Raw genomic sequence first — 23,480 nt, 5'->3', positions numbered from 1 at the left:
CTCAAGGATTTCTTTCCACAGTGGAGTCTGATTCATGGCCTACATATTCCTCTAACTGGTACTGTAGAGCTATGTGTCTGGATGAGGATCAGATTGACTTTTCTGAAAAGAAGATTGAATGGGCAAAGACTTTTAAGGGTATTTAAACAAAGGCCATTTGACTAGCTTTAAATTTATCATTGTTTAATAAAATGACTTCCTTCCAAACTTGATGCAAGAGCTGGGATTGCCAGAGTAGTTCCTGGAGTTTCAAGTAACTGTTTTAACTAAGAATGACCTTTACTTTTGTACCAAGACTGAACCCTCTGAAAGAGTCACAGAGCTTAATGGAAACTCAAGTCGTCTTCAAAGCAAAATGAGTTTAACAAGTATTTATCAGAAATAGAATATGTGCCTGCCATAAGTGGCAAAAATTATTCCTGGATTTGAAGAGCTTATAATTGAGATGAGAAGACAGCATCATTCACAGAAAACAACCAGAGAACAGTATAATATGATAGATAGTAATAGCCATATGCCTACTTCTGGCAAGTGAACACTGAACTCTGAGATATAGTTTTAATCAATTTTATTTTTATCACAGTAACACATGTGCCTATTTAAAGTCAGAAATTGTGTCTTTGAAGATTTTCTTTCTTTCGCTCTGTGTTCCCTCTTCCTAAAATTCCTGTTGGCCAATGTTTGCACTTCTTGGATTGATCTTTACAGTTGTTTTTTTCTCTCCTGATTTCCATTTCTTTGCCTCTGTATTCTATGTTTTGAAAATTTTCTCCCCTAGTTTACCAGTCTCTTTAATTTTAAAATTTCAGTTTTTTTTTTTTTCTTAAGTTCTCTTGTTTTCTGATGATTCCATATTTTTAACATCTTGCTTGTTTTATCAATACAGGTATCGTCTCTCACATCTCTGAAAATACTTTACAAATACAAAAAAGATACTTTTTTTTTTTTGTTTTGCTTTGCTTTTTAAGTTTTGTTCTTGGTCCTACTGGCCCCTCTGCAGCTATCATTGTTGTTTCTCTGTTTTTTTTTTTTTACTGGACATTTACCTCCAGGTGTCTGTTGTTCATATTTGAGAGTGAGCCACTGTAATTATGTGGAGCTTTATAAATGGTGGGCTTCACCGATAGGAGACCCCATTTGGAAGTCTTTCTCTGAGGTTCGTTTGTTTCTCCAGAGAATAAACTGCCAGTAATTGCCCAGTGCGTTTTATAGCCATGGTTAGTGATAAACTAGTGACGAAGGTGATTTCTTCCAGAGGTTCAGCAACTGAATTAACTTAGGGTAAACCCTGTCTTAAAAGTGGTATTTTCTTACTGCATTCTTAAGGTATTTATGATAACTAATATTCAGCAAATGAGATGCCTGATTTTCAACCTTTCACATTCTTGGCAATACATTTACATATAAACATGCATGCCTGTTTCTCATAGAAAAAGAACCAACCAATTAAATAGGTGTTTGAGAATGGAACAAGATGGAACAAGATACCACAATGGCCTTCTGATAGAGTTTCGTGTTGGATGCTAATGACTACCATTACAACTTGAAACCTCAACTGTGATTTTTATCTTAAAGGAAAACTTAATATAGTCTTTTTAAAAACTCTTATCCTTATATCTATAAAAGATTAAAGCAGTTAAGGTAATCTTATATGCCATATTTCAGAACATTCAGATATACTAGAAACTTGGGAACAAACTAAAAAAGTTCAAGATCATAAATCAGTAAATGTCATATTTGGATCAAAACTCAGTCATGAAAGTTAATACCTTATTTTGTAAAAGCCACTATTATAGGTTGATTTTTTTTAATTTTTTTAATTGTCCATGGACCTTCATCTAACTTATTTATATGTGGTGCTGAAAATCGAACCCAGTGCCTTTATACATGCTAGGCAAGTGCTCCACCACTGAACCACAACCCCAGCCTGATTTTTTAAAATTCTTAATCTTTTGGAATCAAATCATCCTCTAGCTATTATATCATTCTTTTTTGTTGTTGTTGTTTTTAACAAAAGATTACATTATAAAAGGAAACATGTTCAGATGCTCATTTATCCTTATAGTAAAATGTTTAGTTGGCAGTTATTGATAAGTAAAAGCAAAGTAATCCAGCTATTATATTTTATATTTTTATGTAACTACTCTCTTTAGAGCATAATAAAAACTCAGTTTTATGTGATTCGTGTAGTCATGTTTATATGATACAGCTTTGGTGGTCTGGTGGGTTTATTTTTTTTTTTTAACATCTTGTCTTAGCTAGCCTTCCCTTTACTTTTCCCTTTACTGAAAGTAATTATATACTTGGCTTGTAGGAGTTTTCAAATCCTTCTAAATTTAATTTGTATATTACCCTGTGGTGTCCTTTGTAAATTTTATCAGACAGGTGGTGAAACTGCTGAACTGTATTAAACCGTTGCCATATTTCTAAGTACACAGCCAAGTTTGTTAATTCACTACATATAATCTTAGGTTTTCCTAAGCTTCACCAGTCTGCAAGTACCACTGGGGGCAAAAAGAAAAGGCAATTACAATCCAGAATTCATTGACTTAACCCTTTTCTTCTGCTCACAAAAGATTCCAGCAGCTGTTCAGTGCTTTTCAGTATTTCTGAGTTTCCAGAGAGGCTCCCTTGCACTCTCAAACAAATCTGGGCATTGCTGCTGGATTCCAGGCATAGGTGATGCATCCCACTGTCACTTTTGGGTCCTGCCATGTCCCATCAGGCTGCTGTTCCTCCTTTCCCAGAGCATCCTTAAAAAGATCATCTCCACCTTTCCTTAGGTATGATGAGCCAACTTAGTTATTAAAGAAGAAAATGGAGTTATGATTCTGAATGCAGTGCAGAGGGAGATCAGTCAGCCCTGGGGACATGTCTGAATTCCAGGGAGAGCAAGAACTAAAAATAAAATCTTGCTGGGCATGTGTCACACACCCATAATTCCAGCAACTTGGGAGACTGAGGCAGGAGATTACCAGTTCAAGGCCAGCCTCAGGTATTTACCAAAACCCTGTCTCAAAATAAAAAAATAAAAAGGACTGGAGGTGTAGCTCAGTGGTATCTTTGGGTTCAATCCCCAGTATCAAAAAATAAAAATTAAAATCTCAAAACTAGAAAGCATTGTTCTACTAAAACAGGAACTTGAATCTACTAGCCAGTAAAGTAGCCAGTAGACACCTGTGGTTATTGAGATTAAAAATAATTTAAAGAGACTTAAGTTCATTTAAATTATACTTAAAATTCAGAACCTTATTGGCATTAGACACATTTCAACACACTTGCAATTAGCAGCTCCTGCCTTGGACATTACAGATACAGAACTTTTCCATGATTGCAGAAAGTTCTATTGGAGAGTTCATGTGGAACATCAGGTTTCAAGCTGCAAAGCATTGATATCCTTGTCACTTGACAGTGCTCTAGTGTGTTAAGGAAGGAGTTTAAATCTGCAGTAGTTAGTGGTTGCGGCTAAAGGAGTGGAGCTGCATCCTGGTGGCCTTATTTTTCTCCCCTCATACTTGCCTAGCTGCCTTGCTAAAAAGGAAAATTTTAAAGGAATCTGTTGAGTTCTTTTTTTCTGAAACAACAGTAACCCACATCCTTTTTCCCCCGTTTATCCTTGATGTATTATATTCTTCAATAAAAATTGCATGAAGAATAATGGGGGAACTTTAGGTTATGCAGAAGGAAATGAGAGGGAGGAGGGTATGAAAAATGGTGGACTGAGACAGACATCATTACCCCATGTACATGTATGATTACACGAATGGTATAAATCTACATCATGTACAACCATAGAAACAAAATGATGTACCCCATTTGTGTACAGTGAATCAAAATGCGGTCTAAAAAGTTAAAAGGTAAATTTTAAAAAATTACATGAGTTTTAAATTTTTAACCCTGAGAGAAATCTTAAAAACTGGTTAAGGTTAAGGATATATCTCAGTGATAAAGTGCTTTCCTATCATGTACAATTCTAGGAAATATGTGGATTCTGTCCCAGGCAACACACATACACATATCTGTTTATAGATCAACTAAACTTACCTTTGATAAGTAATCAGGTAATCAAATTATAAGAATAATCAGTTTCTACTTCAGAAACTCTTTTAAAAACTGAGAAAATGTTATTCATTTCAAAAAGTAAAAATTATTAGAGAAAACCTGTTGTCTTAACCATATAAAGTAGTCTCGTCTGAATGTTTATCAAGAGAGGAGGAAGAAAAAAGACTATTTTGAGAATTTTCATTTGATAATTATTTTGTTTGTTATTTAAAGATATTCTTTGGCCAGAAACATGCTTCTCATAATGTGTTCTTTGTACTGAGAATAAATCTTCGAATGTTCTCACTGAACACTGGACATCGTTTGTGCTTGTTACTATTTGTTGAAGGTTAGGAATAAGACTACTAAAAATCTAATATACAGATTTTGCTTTTTGAGAATGTCTTTTGTTATATAATACAAATGAGTAGAAGATAGTATCCCAACCTTTGATGGAAAAGTCTAGGCAAAGAAGAAAAAGAACATTATTTGAAATGATTTGAAATTATTAAAGAAAGATTAGACAATTGCTATTGGAGGTTCGAGGCTGCGTGCGTGCTCTTGAATCAAAGTCTGCAGAGGACCACCTCATAGAAGTCATAGACTGAAAACTTTGATAAACCCTGGATCATTAAGAAAATTCTTCAGTCCACTAATGCTCGATACATAGAAGAAACGTATTTAGTGTGAAGTTGAATTGTTTTGTGAGTTTCAGATTCAGTTGCCTGTAGAGGGGATTATACATGGGATCTGGGGCAATACCTCTGACAATTAACCTGATGATGTGCTAAATGGTAACTTTCTACTATGTGCAGTGCATTCCTAGACCTTGTACCATATGGGAAAACTTAAGAATTGTTTTTTGCCTTTTTAAACATGTCTTAAGTGTTCTTAGAATTTAAAGGTAGTTTTATCTGAATCTAAGTTCACTTCATTTGTGAATTTTACCTCTCATGAATATACTTTTTAAATTGGAGTTAATAGCAGTAGGAGATCATGGGTGTAATTTCATGGGACACAAATACTCTTAGAGATTCAAGTAAAATATTCTAATCTGTCAAACTTTACCAACTATATGCAGATTCCATGTGGTGGATTCCATGGGGAGGGTAGGAGTGCAGCTCATGACCACTAGAGGGCAGGAAAGGTCAGGAACAGATGAGGAAGGCTGGGACAAGTAGGGAAGCATTAAATATCTAAAGCATTAAATACCTATAAAGGAAAGACATCTTAGGATGTGAAGAATGAAACAGATTGCCTCAATCCCTCTCCTACGTGTGTGCATTAGCATTTTTTTTTTTACTTTTCCTTTCCGATTTTTACACACACTTTAATTGCATGTGCATGCTTGTCAATCATGCAAGACTATAGGCTCTGTAGTATGAGAAACATTCTCCCACACTTAATACAGAGCCTAGCTACAGAAACCAGTCACTAACATTTGTTGACCTCGAGGAATTTACAGTCCAGTTGGAGTGGAAGAGAACTGTAATACAGATGTTAAAACAGATACAGGGTAAAGTAGAATTAAAAAGAAGGAAATTAGCCATTTAGTCTCATCAAGAAATTTTTCATTAAAATATCATTGACCTGGGCCTCATATATACATAGGATTTCCACAAGCAGAGATTAGAAAGAAATTTTCCAAGACAAAGAATAGAGTGAGTTCGAGAGGGCAAAATAAAGGATTTGTTTCAGCCATGAGGAAGGTTTATATTAATAAATAAGACTGCAAGGTAGATTGGAAAAACAAATGCAGAGGGCTTAGAATTCTATGGTAAGGAATTTATAGTTTTTCCTCTGGACCAGCATTTTTGAAATGTGTTCCTCACCATATACCTCATATATAACCTGTCCCATGGACAAGTAAATTTGTATACTGCTACATCCTTTATTTCTTGTACTATCACAGTGCACACTAGTAAATCAAAGCTCTTAAGAATCCTGCAGGAAATAAACTTTTGAACTTGGTTTAACCAATGGTTTCCCAATTATATAACCACCTTTTAAGTCTTAATATCCAGCAGATTTATTATTCCTCAGAGCACACTTGGGGAGATATGTTTATGCAATAGCAAGTCTTCAACTTAGCAAGTCATCTTTTTCAAAAAGGGTCACCATAACTACAAGAACATATTTTCCTTTTATGATTTAAACTAGAAAGAAAACAAATACATAAGATACCTAATTGCTTTTGCATTTCTTTTAAGGATTCTGTTCTGTGTTATCTTTATCTTAATTTACATTGTGTGTTATCTTAAAACCACCAACTCCATTTGGAAGTAGACAAGATAAAAATAGATAAATTTAGATGCCCTGGTCACTTATCTTCAGCTGTTACCTGTCAGTTTACTTCCCCTGCACCCCCCATTTTCTCTAAGAATTGAATAGAGATGTGGTTCCAAAGTGTTTGGTTAGATGGCTGCACTAGTAACACCTGAAACTCCAAAGTCTTTGTTCAATCCCAGACCTACTGAATCAGAAATTCTGGGTGTGGGGCTCAGTGCAGTCTTTAAAAAGCTTTCTGAGTGACTCAGACACAGTGAAGTCTGAGAACTGCTGAGTGGACTAACCTGCATCTTGAAGCTCATCGTTTCCCAGGAGTAGGATCTGTGTCTATTTTCAGTCAAGAATGAATATTTTGAGACTGAGGTTGTAGTTCAGTGGTAGAGCACTTGCCTAGCATAAGTGAGGCACTGGGTTCAATTCTCAGCACCACATATAACTAATTAAAGGTTCATTGACAACTTTTAAAAAAAATTTTTTAAATGAGTATTTTTCTTTCTGAAAGGAAGAACCTTGTCCCTTTTATCAGTTATTCAGTTGGGAGCAGACAGTTCCAGGCTGCTTTCTTCTGCCACCACAACTTCATTTATCCATTTGAAGTTCATCTTCTCACACTTACTCGTTTCAAAATTCAATGTCTGAAATTTTACACAGTTCTGCTTCTCTGTTTCTCAGAACTGAGGTCACTATATCTTTTTCAATGGTGGTAGCCGTCTGCTAATTTAGTTTCTCATTTAAACTACAGAGATGACTCCCCAGAGAATATTAGCTTCCATTTCTTCAAAAGTTTACCTTTCCTTTTCTCTAGTAGCTAAGCAGCCACTGCTGGGGGATGGTGGGAGGAGCAGCATCGTTATTTATTAGAGCTCAGAAGTATGAATCTATTTGCAATCAAGAATATTTTTCTTTCTGAAAGGAAGGGCCTTATCAGTCATTTAGCTGTATTTCCTGGTTGAATTTTAACTTTATACATGTTATTTCCCTTTGTTTAGAAATGAAATTTGAAACAATGGGACAAGCCCCTCCCCTTTGTGAGGGGGGGAGAGGAAAGTTGAAATAAGTGCAAACTTTTTCTTTCCTTTCACAGTCATCTAGTTTATGTGCATACAATATAAATTGCTTCTAACGGTATTATTGGAAATATTACAGTTTAACTTCTAAAATAATTACAAAATTTTAATTATATTTGCTACAACTTCTGATTCCTGGAATTCCTCGTCAACTTCCAATTCTTTCTTTTCTGTAGCATATTTTAAAAATGGTTTATATTTTTATAAATCTTCATGGTAAATTGCAAAAGAAACTTTAAAGCCTGTAAAGATGAAGTTGTGAAGGTAAGTCTCTGCTTTCACAAGTCTGTGGCTGGCGATTGGAAAGTGAAGAACTCCAAAGAAAGTGAACTTTCCAGGAAGACACCTCCAACTAAAGCTGATACAGAAAGTGCTGTCCTCCCTCCCATCCACCTCTTTCTAGGAGTTGAAAACCCTTTAAAGAGAGAGGGTTGCAAAGAGCTGTAGGACACAATTTTTCAATAGTGTGAAGCTATTGTCAAAGAAAATACAGTTTGTGTCTCAGAGTCAAATCTACCTGATAAACTGGCAGCTGAGCAAAAATTACATGTTTGGGACATTGAATGTTCACTTTAAGCAAAGATATCCAGTTTCCAATAACACTGATTTTATAGCCACAGATCAGTTTAAAAGGCTTAGCCAATGTCCCCTTGACATACAAAAAGATCGAATCAATAATTTTTGAACCTCTAGAGAAATGTTTAAAATAAGCGGATAACAGTGTAGAGCAAGTCAACAAATAAGTAGCAAAGTAGATTTATTTAGTGAGATTGACTTACCTTAGCAAGTTACATTAAGAATAATTTTCATAATTCCTTATTTTTCCTCTTACAATATGTAGTATGTGGTAGGAATTCATGTAGTATGGACTTTCAGAGAAAAGATGTTCATTTAAAATAATAGTTTTTACCTGGGCATGATGGTGCACCCTTATAGTTCCAGCACTCATGAATCTGAAGCAGGAGGATCATTGGAGCCCAGGAGGTCAAGCCTGGGCAACATAGTGAGAACTCATCTCAAAAAAAAAAATAGGTTTTATGGAATTTTGCAAGCAGAAAGTATATGGTCCCTTACATTAAAAATGCTATAAGTAGACTGGGTATGGTGGTGCACATCTATAATCCCAGAAACTCAGGAGGCTGAGGTAGGATTGCAAGTTCCAGGCCTGCCTGGGCAACTTGGCAAGGCCTAAGCAACTTGGTGAGACCTTGTCTCAAAACAAAAATAAAAAGGGACTGGGGATGTAGCTCAGTGGTAAAGCACCCCTGGGTTCAATCTCTAGAACAAAAACAAAACAAAATAAAACAACCTGATCCATTCATATAAGTTCTGTTTATCTTTCTTAGAAATTCATAGATGCACAGATGTGAATATTCTGTTAAAATATTGACTTGTGTTCAAATGAAGAGAACATTTAACCTCTTATAAATAGTTGAAAAAGCTTAACCTTACAAAGAGGTTCTCAGATAATTTCACTTTTAGTGTCTCAGCCTCTGAGTTTTTAACTCTATTCTGGTCTTTGATGAAATAATAACCTGGAATATCTCTTGATCTCTTGGCTTAATTTAAATAATATGACTAACAATAACTTGAATGTATTTCTGGCTTCTAATTTATTCAGTTTCTTTTTTCTTCCTACCCCAGTTCTTTGTTATTTTTAGAATTAATGTATTGTAGAGAAGTCACAACTTTTGCACAAAGAATTTGAGTGTGGCTGTACAAAGACAATGAATGTTATTAGCACCTGTTCTCATATTAATGCGAATGTCAGCCAGCCTCTTGATCTTTTTGCGGTTCTGGGGATTGAACCCAGGACCTTGTGCTTTCACAGCAAGCACTCTACCAAATGAGCTATATTCCCTACCCCCAGCCTCTCTCTTTTTTTTTTTTTTTTTTTTTTTTTTTTTTTTTTTTTTTTGCGGTGCTGGGGATCGAACCCAGAGCTTTGTGCTTCCGAGGCGGACACTCTACCGATTGAGCTATCTCCCCAGCCCTACCCCCAGCCTCTTGATCTTGATCTTATCTTTGAAAGAAAAGGTAGCTTAAATTTATATTTGCTTTTTTGACATCCAACTGATTATTGAGATGTTTTGATTTCAGATTAGTATACTGTTTATATTATTACACAAAATAAATTTATCTTGGGCATATATGCAGATTGCAAAATGATAAACGTGTTTATTGAGTGATGTATATTTATAATGTGAAGACTAGAAACAATATCAATATCTGTTAATAGGGAGCTAATTAAATTTTGGTAGTCTTCACAGTGTCATACTGTACAATCTAAACTAGGTGACACATCACTATGTAGATAGTGGACAGTCTTGGAGATAATGGCAAATGGAAAAAATGCAAGATGCACAACACCATGTCAAAGAAAACTGAAGTTATACTCACACAAAAATGAAACAGCTCTGAGGACAGAGTAGGAGTGGGTAGGTGGAAGCTAGAAACCTTGTGCTTCTTTTCAGATTTTGTATTTGTGCATGTGTTGCTTATGTTTTAAAATTACTTATAATAAATCACCCTAATTAGAAAATTGCTGATACCTAAGTCTGAAAACTAAAACCAAACACTATGCTATATTTAATATTTATGTATAAAATTCATGTTAACTGATTTAAAAATATGATTAAAACAAAAAATTTGATATTATAGCAGAAAATTTGGGGTATATTTTTTGATTCTGGTTGAGAAGTGATTCTTCTTTTAATACTTTGCTTTCTATAATAAATTAACCCCAGGAAATCATTTATAACTCAGATTTAATGGAAACTATTTGTAAAATTAAGTATGCCTCAAAACTGTGACACTTTAACAGTTTTTAATATTCTGATTTTTTATTATATTGGGTTCTCCTAAAGCAGAACATTCAGCTACTACTCATCCTTATCAAGGTTAATAACAGTTTGTGTTTCTAAAGTTGGAACTTTTATAATTCTAATGGAATTTTTTTTTTTTTTTAAAGACTGGGATTTTTTTTTTCTTTCTCTTTTTATATTCTAAAAAAGTATTTTAGGCTGAAATCATGTCATTAAAATATTTTTAAAAGTATTATTTACTGACCAAACTGTACTCACTATAGATGGTTCTGTTTAAAATTACCTGACATTCTAAATTCTCACATTTTCAAGGATTCTTAAATAACTTATATTTTACCAAATGCAAATTTGCTTTCTGAAGTAATACAGTTCAAACATAGGAAATAACTCTTGCAAAGAAAAGCTTGATATTCAGAATTTGGAACAATTGGTTGGCAAGGGAAACATTAATGAACATCACAGACTGACTTGCCTTCATAGGAATGAATTTACAGCTATAACGTTTACTTTGTAAATGGAAAAAGAACCTCTGATTGTCCTTTATTTATAGCAACCATATGTCCCTGACTTCCCAGGATACTTCCCAGTTTCATATTCTTCATCTCCTCTCAGACCATGCATATTGGTTTTTTAGTTTGGAAAAATCTATTTATTCTTCTAATACTAGAAACATAGTTTTGGAGGATCATTTTGTTTTACAAAATGCTAAGAAACTCATTGCAGGACTCATTTGTTCTAAAAAAGGAAGATAATGTATTGGCAAAAAGTATTTTAAATGTATTTCAAATATCAGAGGTACTTGAGACAAGGAAATTCTTACTGTGTGGGATTTTTTTTGTTCTATTGTTTTGTCACAAAGACAACCAATAAATAAGGAACATGGAGGAATAAATAGGGGACTTATTAGGAAGATGGAACAAGTTTTCTTTCTGTCTCTTGGTGACCAGGCACTGTCTTTGCAATGGAGACCGAAGCCATAAGGAAGGTATAAAAGTTAAGAGATTTTAAGGAACAAGGGGCACAATAAGCTCATGAAAAGATGTTTAATATCATTGACCTTCAGGGAAATGCAAACAAAATCACAACATACCACTTCACATCTACTAGGAGAGAGATCCTTACAGAGGCAGGCAAGTGTCGATGGGGAGAAATTGCAACCCTCATTCAAGTTGATAGAAATGTAACATGGTGCATCCACTTTAGAAAACTGCCTGGCAGTTCTACAAAAGGCTGAATGGAATTGCCACATGACCCAGCAATTCCACTCCTAAATATACACAAGAGAAATGAAAACATATGTTGGCACAAGAACTTGTACCCAAATGTTCTTCACAGCTTTATTTATAATAGCCAAAAAATGGAAGTAACCCAGATATCAGTCAACTGATAAGTGGACAAATAAAATGCGGTATACATCCATACTGCATAATATTCAAGAGTAAAATAGGAATGACATACTGATATTTGCTATAATGTGGATGAAACTTGAAAAATATTATGGTAAGTGAAAGAAGCAGTTATCAAGGACTGCATATTACATAATTTCATTTATGTGAAATGTCTTGAATAGACAAATCCGTAAAGACAGAAAGTGGTTGGTGGTTGCCTAGGACTGAGGGAAGGGAAGGAAATAGGGAGTGACAGCTAATGGGTGTGGGTTTTCTTTCTGGGGTGATGAAAACATTCTAAGATTGATTATGCTGATGGTTGCACAACTCTGTGAAAATACTCAAAAACTGAGTTCTCTACTTTAAGTGGATGAATTATATTTCAATAGAGCTGTTATCATTTTTAAAAGAGTCTTTTGCACGTTGGTTGAGACATTCTGTCTTATACTTTCAATAGCCGTGGTTCTTGGCCAGGGATGATTTTGTCACTCAGGGGACATTTGGCAATGCCAGAAGATATTTTTGGTTGTTACAACTGGAGAAGTGATGTTACCAACATCCAGTGGGTAGCAGCCAGGGATCTTGCTAAACAAGATCAGTGCACAAGACAGTTTCCCCAACAAAAAAAATTATCTGACTCAAATTCCATGCCTGTGTTACTCTAGTGATATTTGATCACAACCATAGTGTTTAAGCACATAAGGTCACAGATTATCAGATAGATGTACTTACTAAAGCCAAGGTTCTTCATTAAAACTCAACAACAACAACAAAAAGTTTTTTTTGTTTTTTTTTTTTAATCTGGTTAAGCCTAAACCTAGGTAGATAATTTAGTTAACCAAAACATTTTATTCCTTATCACCCAAGTTGAGAGTTTACTATTTTTTATTATATTCACTTATTTACTGATAGCTTCTTAAAGATCAGATTTATGAAGTATAGCATTTACTTGTGATAAAAACTGGAATAAAGAAACATAGGGCTGCTGGTGCAGCTTAGTGGTGAAGTGTGTGTTCAGCATGCCCAAGGCCCTCGTATAATCCTCAGCAACAGAAAAGAAAAGGAAAAGAAAAAGGAAGGAAGCATTATTGTAACACAGCCCTCAAAGTATCATTATAAGCCAACTTGTCTGTTTCAAAAATTATCAGTTCATCTTCTGTATATATCTATTTGTAATGTCCAAGGACTGACCCAAAAAAAAATGGAGCAGGACTCCATTACAGACTCTCTAGCATTTCAGATATACAGTATTGGATGCTTATTGTGCGCTGGATATTATGCAAATGAGAAATAATGTTATTATCTCATTCAATTCTCCTGAGTCCCCACCACATTGACTTGGTCACTCCTGTTATTCTGGGCTACACCTGTCGTCCTATTCCAGTCTGTACTGAGGGTTCTCTAGATTCTACACTGTGGCTTTGTGGCTCCCCATCATTGAGGGAATCCCCTTTGTTTCCCTCCTGTCTCGAATCCCTCTGCATCTTCTCTTATCATGATGTATTCACTTGTTTTGTCTGTCCTCTGTTAACTTCCTGAGAACAGGAAATGTCTTTATTCTACTTTCATAATGGAAAAAGAGTTTCATTGGGTATAGAATTATAGGAAGTGTTTTTCTTTCACTATTTGGGAAGAATTACTCCTCTATTAGTTAAAAAAAATTTTTTTTTTCATTTAAAAAAACTTATAGTTGTAGGTGGGCACAAGATCTTCATTTTTTACTTATTTATTTTTATGTGGTGCTGAGCATCGAACCCCAGTGCCTCACACATGCGAGACAAGCACTCTACCACTGAGCCACAACCCCAGCCCCTCCTCTGTTAGTTTTGATATGATCTGTTTTAAATCTCTTGCAGGTTTTAGAATTTATCATGGGTGCTCTAAAATGTCAGATAATGTACCTTGCTGTTTGTCTTCTTCTGTGCTTTTTGTCTGACATGTAGTAGGCCCTTTTACTCTCAAAATTCATTTTCTTGAGTTTAGGAAAAGTTTTACAAAATGCTTTTTTGATAATGTCCTACCTTTTTTTAATTCTTTCCGATAATGTCTTATTTAGACATTTAAATTAATTTTATTCTGTAATTTCCTTATCTGGGCAACAGTCCATTCTTTTGTCTTATAGTTCTACTTTCTGAGAAATTTCTGTAACACTCTCTTTCACCTGTGCCTTAATCTTTGTATTTCAGTTTTATTTTCTAATTTCTAAGAAATTTCTTATTCTTTTATTGCCTTTTTTTTTTTTTTTTTTTTGAGCTTCCTATTCTGTGTGACAGGTGTCTTCTTTAATCTCTAAGAATATTCAGTATAGTTTTTCTAAAGCATTTTCCTACAGTTAGAATTGATACTCTTTTTTTTTTTTTTTTTTCTTTATGTTGGTTTAGGTCTCTGTTTTTCATGTTATAATTTTTCCTCAAACATTTAATAGTCCATATTAAATAAATATTTCAATATTTATTGGAAGCTTTTTGTTTACATGCAACCATTAACTAGAGGACTTCACTCTGGGATGATCAGGGAAAATTCATCATTTTATTGGAAGACTCCCAGGTTTCAGAATCTGTTCATCTTTCCATTGGATTCCATTCCTAGAGGAATGTCTTTTCTTAGGAAGCATACATAGTCTGCCAGGTGTTGTAGGAGCCAAATGAACCAAAAGAGTTGAAGGGGGCTTGTTGTTTAGTATTATGAACTCTCATTCTTTTCCTCCCTTCTCTCTCTGCTGCCATCTGCACTCTCTGTCTCCGTATTCTGGTTCTTCTGTAATTCATGTAAATGCAGTCAGAGACTCATCCATGTTATTTTGTGTATCAGTTCATCTCTTTTTATTGCTGAGTAATTCTATTAAGTGAATATATCACACTTTCATCTGCTAAAGGACATCTGGGTATTTCAAGTTAAGGGTATTATGGATAAAACTATACATTTTTGAATGTGTATTTTAGAAGAGATTTGGTTTTATTTCTCATAGGAAATTAGCACGAAGTAGAATTTCTTGGTTATAGTGTTTACTTAACTTTATAAGAGAATTCTGATGTTCCACACCCTCACCAATGTTTGTTACTGTCAGCCTTTTTAAGTTTTAGCTATTATAGGTGATTTGAAGTACTACCATATTCTGATTTTTTCATTTTAATTTTCATTTCCCAGATGACTTATAATGATAAATCTTTCCATGTACTGTTGACAGTTCACTTACCTTCTTTTTAAAATATCTTTTCCAGTTTTATGCCCATTTTAATTGGATAGTGTTCAAAGTTTATTATTGATTTAAAGGAATCCTTTATGAACTGACCCCTTTATTATTATGAAATGTCCCTGTTTATTTGTGGCAGTACTTATCATGGACTTAAATTTGTCTTATATTATTATAGCCTCACCACATTTCTTACATTTACTATATATCTGATATTTCTTTTTTCATACTTTATTTTTAACTTATTTCCATATTTCTATTTAAATTTCATCTTTTGAGCCTAAAGGCAATAAGTACTTCACACATTGATAAGTAGTATCTAAATACTATTCTCACTGGATGAATCTGTACTGTCATGCTAAGTGGAATAAGCCAATCCCCAAAACCCAAAGGTTAGACGTCTTCTCTGACTTATGGATGCTAACACACACCAGACTGTGGGGTGGGAGAATAGAGGTTCATTGGATTAGACAAAGGGAATGAAGGGAAGGGGGAGGATGGGAATAGGAAAGACAGTAGAATGAATACAATACAATTTTTCTATGTTCATATGTGAATACACAACCAGCAAAACTACATCATGTACAACCACAAGAATGGGATCCTAATTAGAATAAGTTATACTTCATGCATGTATACTATGTCAAAATACACACTACTGTCATGAATATTTAAAAAGAACAAATTTTTTTTACAATGTAAAAAAAATGCCATTCTCAGGAAAAGTTTATCAGGGTCCTTAGAAGAAATAATTGATTGCAGGACAGGGATAAAGAGAGTATACGCTGACCATGGAATGTCTTATGTTGCCAGAAAGTTGGGAAGTGCTAAAAACTAATGAGGACATATAAAAAAATACACAAATACTAACTTGAAGTAATTCCCAATGGCCATATCTAGGACAACTTGAATAATAAAATAAGTGGCAGTAATAGATTATATTTCAAAGGATAAAATAAATATTAATGAGTCCACACTGATTTAAATAAGCGATTAAATATGTAAGTGATAGGAAAGGGGAAGTTCTTTATTTTAGCAGAATTCTAGTTAGCTAATAAAAGGAATGTTGGAAATGGTAGAAATAGATAGAACACCACCATTTGGTGGGCACCATAGTAATTATTAAATACAAGATCATCAACAGATGTTAAGGTTTGTAAGCAATGATGTATGATGCAATGAAGCAATGAAGTATGATGAGAAATGAGATATTTACACAGCTTTGAAGCATTTTCCCCACAAGATGCTAAAGGGGAAAATATTAACTTTAGAGAAACCTAGCAGACAAAACCTTTAACCATATGATCAAAGTTAGTATCATCGGTGGGACATATTGCCATCACGTGCCTCTTGATATGATGCACTGAGAAAGACATAAGCATTTTATGATATTCTTGCAAAAAGCGCATAATTTAAATTCAGCTACAAAGAAATATTAAATGTATTCAAATTGAGGGCCCTTCTATACCTAGATAGTACTCTTCAAAAATATCAAGGTTATGAAAAGACAATAAAGACTGCAAACCAAGGAGACAGGACAACTAAATGCAATGTGTGATCCTGACTTGTACCCTGGATTAAAATTAGGGGGACAATTGGTGACATGTGAGTAAGGTCTATAGACCAGGGAATGGTATTCCTGTTTTGACCATTTTATCATGGTTATTTAAGCAATAACATTTGGGGAAGCTGGGTGAAAAGTATATGGAAATTCTTACCACTATTATTGTAACTTTTATATAAAATCTGAAATTATTTCAAAATGAAGAGTGAAAAAATTAAGAAGTTTTAATCGGTATGTTTTATAATGATAGGTATCTTAGCAACATACAGTTAGGTCTTATATTTTTATTCAGTCTAGCAGTTTCAGTCTTTAATTGGAATATTTAGTTTGTCATATTTATATAGTTAAATTTAGTTCTCAAAATGTGCAGTTTAACTGGGCACAGTGGCACACACCTATAATCCCAGTGGCTGGGGAGGCTGAGGCAGGAGGATTGCAGTTTCAAAGCCAGTCTCAACAACCTAGTGAGGTTCTAACCAACTAAGTGAGACCCTGCCTGAAAATAAAAGATACAAAAAGACTAGGGATGTGGTTCAGTGCTTAAGCACCCGTGGGTTAAATCCCTGGTACCAAAAAAAAAAAAAAAAAAAAAAAAGTGTGGTTTATTGCTATTTGTCCAATCTGGTTTTTGTTTGTTTCCTTTTTCCTCCCTTATTTTGGGTTAATCAAGTACTTATAGTATTGTATTTCAATTCTTCTTTTGACTCTAACTCTGTAATCAATTAATGATTAACTTACCTATGTCACATGACTTAATTTAAAATTTAAGATGATCTTACAAAAATATAGATCAGTTTACCTATATTTTTACAGTGTTCTCATTTGTATTACATCTAGATATATTTTAAACCCATAATATGTGATATACTTTTTCTATAAATAAAAATTTGTTCTTTAAAAGATTGAGAAGATTATTATTGTTGTTTTTAATTTACCATTCATTCCTCCCTTTAGATCTGATTTCTGTCTGGTGCCATTTATTCTCGGCCTAAAAAAACTTCCTCTAGCATGTCTTATAGTGCTAGTTCTATTGATAACCAAATTCTCTTTATATTCTTCTCATTTAAAAAAAGTTTTTTTTCTAGGGTTGGGGTTATAGCTCAGTGGTAGAGCACTTGCCTAGCATATGTGAGGCACTGGGTTCAATTCTCCCACATGTAAATAAATAAAATAAAGGTCCATTGATTTTTTTTTTTTTTTTTTTTTTTTTTGTGCTGGAGATTGAACCCAGGGCCCTGTGTTTATTAGGGAAGCACTTTACCAACTGAGCTATCTCCCCAGCCCTCCATTGACCTTTATAGGTACTATTTTTTTTCTTTCAGCACTTAACAGATGTCATTCTATTATCTTCTGGCTTCCATTGTTTTGGATGAGGAGTTAACTATCACTTGTATTATTGTTCTCCTGTATATAATGTATTATTTTTATCTGGCTTCTTCCAAGATTTTCTCTTTATCCTTCAGCATTTAATAATGATGTTTCTATTCATGTTTTCTTATATTTATCATTGAGTTTATTAAATATCTAAGCTTGGGTTTTTTTCAAGTATGGGAAAATGTTGACTGTTTCCTTTCTTTCCTTTTTTTAAAGAATATTTTTATATCTTATCCTTCCTTGCCATTGCCCCTTTTCTGGGATTCCAGTTGTACATGCATTAAGCTGCTTTAAAATTTTTCTATAAATCCTCTTTATTTTCCATTTTGCATGTTTTATCAATACATCTTTAAGTTCATAGAACTTTTTCTCATTCATCTTTAATCACATGTTAAGCCTATCTACTGATTTTTATTTGATATATTGCATTTTTCAGTACTAAAATATACATTTCATTCATTTTAATAGTTTTCATTTTGTCTTATTAGATTCCACATCTGTTCATTCATTATGACCTGATTTTCCTCTTAAATCCTTAACATCCTTATAATAGTTGATTTAATTTCCCTGTCTGCTCATGACAAGATTTGAGTCATCTTGTGGTTGATTTCTATTGATTGCTTTTTCTCTTGATACTAGGTCATATTCTTCTACTCTTTGCAAGCATGGTAGTTTTTTATTATATACTGGACAATATATATAGTATATAATAAAGACAGTGAATTTTGTTATCTTTCCCTGAAGAGCATTGATTTTCATTCTAGTAAATTAACTTAGCTGAACTCCAAATGCTGCCTCCTCTTTGGTGGACATTGACTAAAACCTGTGCTCAGTCCTTTCAGCCTTGCAGCTGTTGCCTTTCACTTGTGTGGTTCAGGAATAAACTTGGGATTTAGATAGAGTTTATACATAGATTTGAAGGGCTTTTGTGACTTCTTTTTCTGGAATTATTTCTCTCACTTTCCAGTTAGGCTGTTAACCCCAAACTTGTTCTTCTGACTCCTCAAACTAGTAACATTGCAGGCTTCTGCTTAAGTTCTAAGCACTTCACACCATATGGACTGTGGAGTACTACTAGGTGACAAGCAATATAAATATGAAGTCTGCCCACTGCAGTCTCTTCTTTCAAGGATTGACACCCTACTCCCACCCCTGCCACCCAAGTCTCTGCTTGTTTTGGGTCATTCTGTCATGCTTTCAAATAGTTGTTTTTGTCTAAGCGTATAATTATCTGCAGAAAAATGTATTTATATGTTGCTCTATAATGAACAAAAATTGTACGACATAACTTTTAATTTTTGATTCTCCATTGATGCTGTTAGGATTAAACAACAAGAACAATCAAAAAAACCTATGAATGTGAAGTGGCAGTATCTCAACAAAGCCTTCTAAAGGGATTAAACATATTACTAATCTTATTTTTTCTTCTTTCTTCTCTAGACAAGAGATGATTTCCTAGGTCAAGTGGATGTTCCTCTTTATCCATTACCGGTTGGTATAGGTGTCCATGATTTGGGGTTTTGTGTTTATTCTTTTTAATTTAATAAATACTTACATACAATATATAACAGTTAACATTATAATTATTATAAAAATTTGATTTATAAAGTATAAACTTATTTCTTAAGTGTATTATTTTCTGAAAATATATCTCAAATTTCTATTTCAGTTTTCTCTTTAGTATTTCCTTATGTGAACCTTAGTTAGAATTAGAGAGTCATTGAAGTTTGTTGGCATCATGAAGCAATTTGGAAATATTCTGCTGAATAACTAGAGTAGGGAAAGGTCACAGAAGAAACTAAGATACTTTACAACAATATAAACATGAAACACCTAGAATCTAGACTCAGAATATAGCAATGGAGGAAAATAGATTTAGGAAACATTTCAGAATAATTTTATTTATTTATTTATTTATTTATTTATTTATTTATTTATTTCTGGAGTGAGTGTCTCATATGGAAGTTGGAGGGGAAGCAAAAAATAAAGATAATACATGTTAAACTCAAAAGATAAAGAGTAGTATCTTGAATAGAAAAGAGGAGAAACAGCCATTTTGTTTTGAAATACAAGGAATTTGTTGTTGGACATAGTGAATTTCAGTAAAAAACAGGAAATATGAAAGAAAATTGGACAGCTAATATAAATATAAAAAATAAATTATGTAGGGAAAAGGGACTGAAAGGATTGAGAGTTCTCACTGTCCAGGTAGGTAACAGCAAAATCTGAGCTTAACTAGCTGTACAAATAAGAGAGACCCATGTACTGAATCTTAGTTAATGTGGGTAGATAAGAGGAGAGAGAAAAGACAGACAAGAGGAGAATGGAAAAGAACCAAGTAAAATGAGCTCATGAGAACTTCAGAGGAGTTTTTTGTTGTTGTTGTTTTGTTTTTTTGTGGTGCTGGGGATTGAATCCAGGGCTTGTGCATGCAAAGTAAGCAAGCACTCTACCAACTGAGCTATATCTCCCGCCCCATTAGGAGGGGTTTTAAAACAGAAGGGGTAGTTAACAGTTCCAAACAGCAGAGTAGTAAAGGACAGTGAAAACAAAGGGCTGCAGAGCTTTGAAATAGAGAAAAGAAATTCTTCACTCTGTCAATCATTAGAGATAGTTTTTGGCCCTCTACAACATTTAGAGATCTTTCAATAATGTACTTAATCCAGCCTGACTTTCAGGCTGTTTACTCTTGTTCTGGAATTGTCTCTGTGCTCTAGCCAAGTCACCCTGCTGACATCGTACATATTCCGTGTTCTTGCTGGCGGCCAGCCTTCTGACCACTCTGTCATGCTGCCCCCCTGCTCCTCTTCTGCTCTGCTTTTGGCTCCGTAGCCCACCTGCCCAGCTGGTTTTAGGCTGAGTTGTGATGTTCCTATTGTGCAGGAAAGTGAAAACTCTGTCAAATTATAATTGTAACCATTTAATAAACAAAAACACTTTTTCTCACTCTTCAATTATGCCTTGGGTCACACTTCATGAATTTTCTTGAAAAGTACATGTTTTTGTGTTATAGATATATCTTGAAAACTGTTTTATTCTAGACAGAAAATCCAAGAATGGAGAGACCATATACATTTAAGGACTTCGTTCTTCACCCAAGAAGGTTAGTAAGTATAAAATTATAATGTTTTTTTTTCTTTTTAATCACTGTTGAACCTTACAGTGGTCTCTTTGAAAATTCAGGATTTAAATCCTTGTAAATAAGTTACTTATAACTTTTATGTTAATATTATTTAAAGCATTATTGTCATTTCTGATCTAAAAGTACTATGTGTTCATTATAAAAAACATTTGAAGATACAGAAAAGTAATCACATCCCTTTGGGAAATATTTGTTCTCCTAATACCTTTCAGACTAGAAGGCTGACAATTGGCATTTTATTATATTTTATATCTTAAAGCACATGTAATTTTTCATACTGTTTTAAAAGCATGCACACAACTAATTTCAGGAAAAAAAACTATATTTTGCTTAAGTTAATTTTTTAAAAATATTTCAGAAGATTCAAGTATTTAGGGAAAATAGCCTGGAGACTGCAATTTAAAATTCATAATTCCATTTTTCTAAGCTGAATTACTTGATTTTGTCAAAATTTTAAATTTTAAACTGTAAATAAACCCCCTTTTGATCTTCTGTACCACATACTCAAGCAGAACCTCGTTAAAACGTGTGTGGATTTACTGTCACAAGGTCAAAGTACATCAGATAAAGGACATCTGTGAAAACAATAGTATTTGCCTTGTTTTTAAACTAGAAAATGCATTTGAAAAAATGTTTTATTGAAAGTTAGTAAAATTTTGCATTTGAAACGACTTCTTTAAGTTACTCTTCATAATATAAATATTAAAATAAAAGAGTGCTCTAATACTGCTAATTTTTACCCTGTAAGTCACATATTTAATTTCTGTAGAAGTATAGAATGTAAATCTCTTCCTTCAATTTTGGGACCTATTGTAACTATTTGATAGTTCTTCTCTTGTTTGATTGCCCTAGTCGCCTGCTTTTCAATTTGTCAGATTTTTTTAGTATCTTTTTCTTTTAAAAAATTATATCTTCTGTTTGCATTGGATGTGATTGTAAATACAGAAGAAACTTTATTCAAATAGAAAATGTCCTGCATTTGTTTGAGTCAAACCCATGGTCTTATTTCCTGGTTAGAAAGACATGAAGCACAGTTGTAGAGAAGTTTTTCAACAAAACATGATCTGAGCACATTTTCTATATCCATCATTTATAGCAAGTCAGTGTCCACACCCCCTTAACTGTAGATGCACAAGCCATGTTGGTGGTCTTGAGAACAAGAATAAGAAATTTTACTAATCACCTCAGAGAGGAACATTTAATTTACCAAATCCATGAGAAATATTCAGAGAACAACTAAAAAGATTAAAGGAGACACAGGCCTAGGGGAAGAGGGCATATAATCTCTCAAAGATGCATTAGGACTGTTATCTAGAAAAACAAAGGATAATTGATTACATAACTGATATCTGTAAAAAATCACCAAATATGTATGCATATGTGTGTGTATATATATATATAAAACTATATAGAAAGCTAGGATTGACAAGAGTTCCTTAAGTAAACTTTCACATGCTAGAATTGGTAGGCACAATAGATAGCATTAAGTCTTACAATCAAAATTTCCCAATATATGCAAAATAAAGCCTCAGGTTCTCTTATTTTGCATGACTTTATCAGCATGGACCATCCCTGACTCCCACACCCTCCTTTTTGTATCCTGTAATCCAGTCAAACTCAGTTACTGCCCTTTACGGAATTTCACCCCAGGTTTCCCATCTATTTCCCGGTTCTTGGTCCTTCTCTTCATTCCACTGCCCCAGATCAAAATCCTTCCCAATCTTTTAGCCCCAACTGAAATGCCAATTTCACTCTGAAGTTCTCTCTGCTCTTCTTATTAAACGTCCTCAGCACCTTATTCATAACATAACAATTATTCATTTGTATGTTTCCTTTTTTTCCACCATCTTTTCCTTTCCTAGATGTCTCCTGCGTTAGAACTTTTCTTTGAATATCCTTTGGTAAATTCCCTAATAGCCAGTAGGTATTCAGGAGACTCATTAAACAAATGCTTTTTTCCCTACTGTTGAAGTTTTGTGAATAATTTCTTTTCTTTTCTACAGTCATAAGTCAAGAGTTAAAGGTTATCTAAGATTAAAAATGACTTATTTACCTAAAACCAGTGGCTCAGAAGAAGAGAATGCAGAACAGGCTGAGGAATTAGAGGTGAGAGTTTATAAATATTTGGTTAAACTAAATATATATAAATATATGTCTTATTTCTTAGTTTAATATATCCTGAAGAAAAATAACTTTATTCAATGAAATTAATGTGTCCAATAAAAATTATTTACCTGTATTATATATTTCACCCAAGCATTCGTGAACAATTTCTTTTCTCTAAGGACATTTTCGTAGGATGAACGGCCATGACCAATGGCCTTCTTAAAGGTTAGGGAGTAGAGAACACAATGTTTATAAAGGAAAACATTTACTGTAATTGTCATGAACTTTGTAGTTTTTCAAAGTTTTCTAAAACCATGTCATTTTCTCCTTCAAGAACATAATTTAGTATTTGTAAGTTAAACATAAGGACATTTTGGAAAGACTCTTTACTACTAAGAAACTTCTATGAAAGACATATAATTCCTGTTACTTCTAACATGGTAGGGGACATCATGAGGGAAGCAGAGTCAGGGGAGAAATCAAGTGAGATG

The 23,480-nt window shown here is 33.8% G+C and overlaps 1 protein-coding gene across 3 annotated transcripts in view; it reads left to right on the top strand.

Moving 5' to 3' along the window:
* The window catches only part of NEDD4 (NEDD4 E3 ubiquitin protein ligase), a 129,562-nt gene that overhangs the window by 63,288 nt on the left and 42,794 nt on the right, over positions 1-23,480 (top strand). For all 3 annotated transcript variants that reach the window (XM_079129881.1, XM_079129880.1, XM_079129882.1), the window contains 3 exons: positions 19,182-19,232; positions 20,783-20,844; positions 22,887-22,989. In XM_079129881.1, the coding sequence (XP_078986007.1) occupies positions 19,182-19,232; positions 20,783-20,844; positions 22,887-22,989 (216 nt within the window). The remainder of the gene's footprint in view (positions 1-19,181; positions 19,233-20,782; positions 20,845-22,886; positions 22,990-23,480) is intronic.

The sequence above is a fragment of the Sciurus vulgaris genome (assembly GCF_902686455.1).
Source record: "Sciurus vulgaris genome assembly, chromosome: 2".
Taxonomy (NCBI): Eukaryota; Metazoa; Chordata; class Mammalia; order Rodentia; family Sciuridae; genus Sciurus; species Sciurus vulgaris.
The sequence above is the reverse complement of the archived record's forward strand: the minus strand, read 5'-3'. Positions and strand labels throughout refer to the sequence as shown.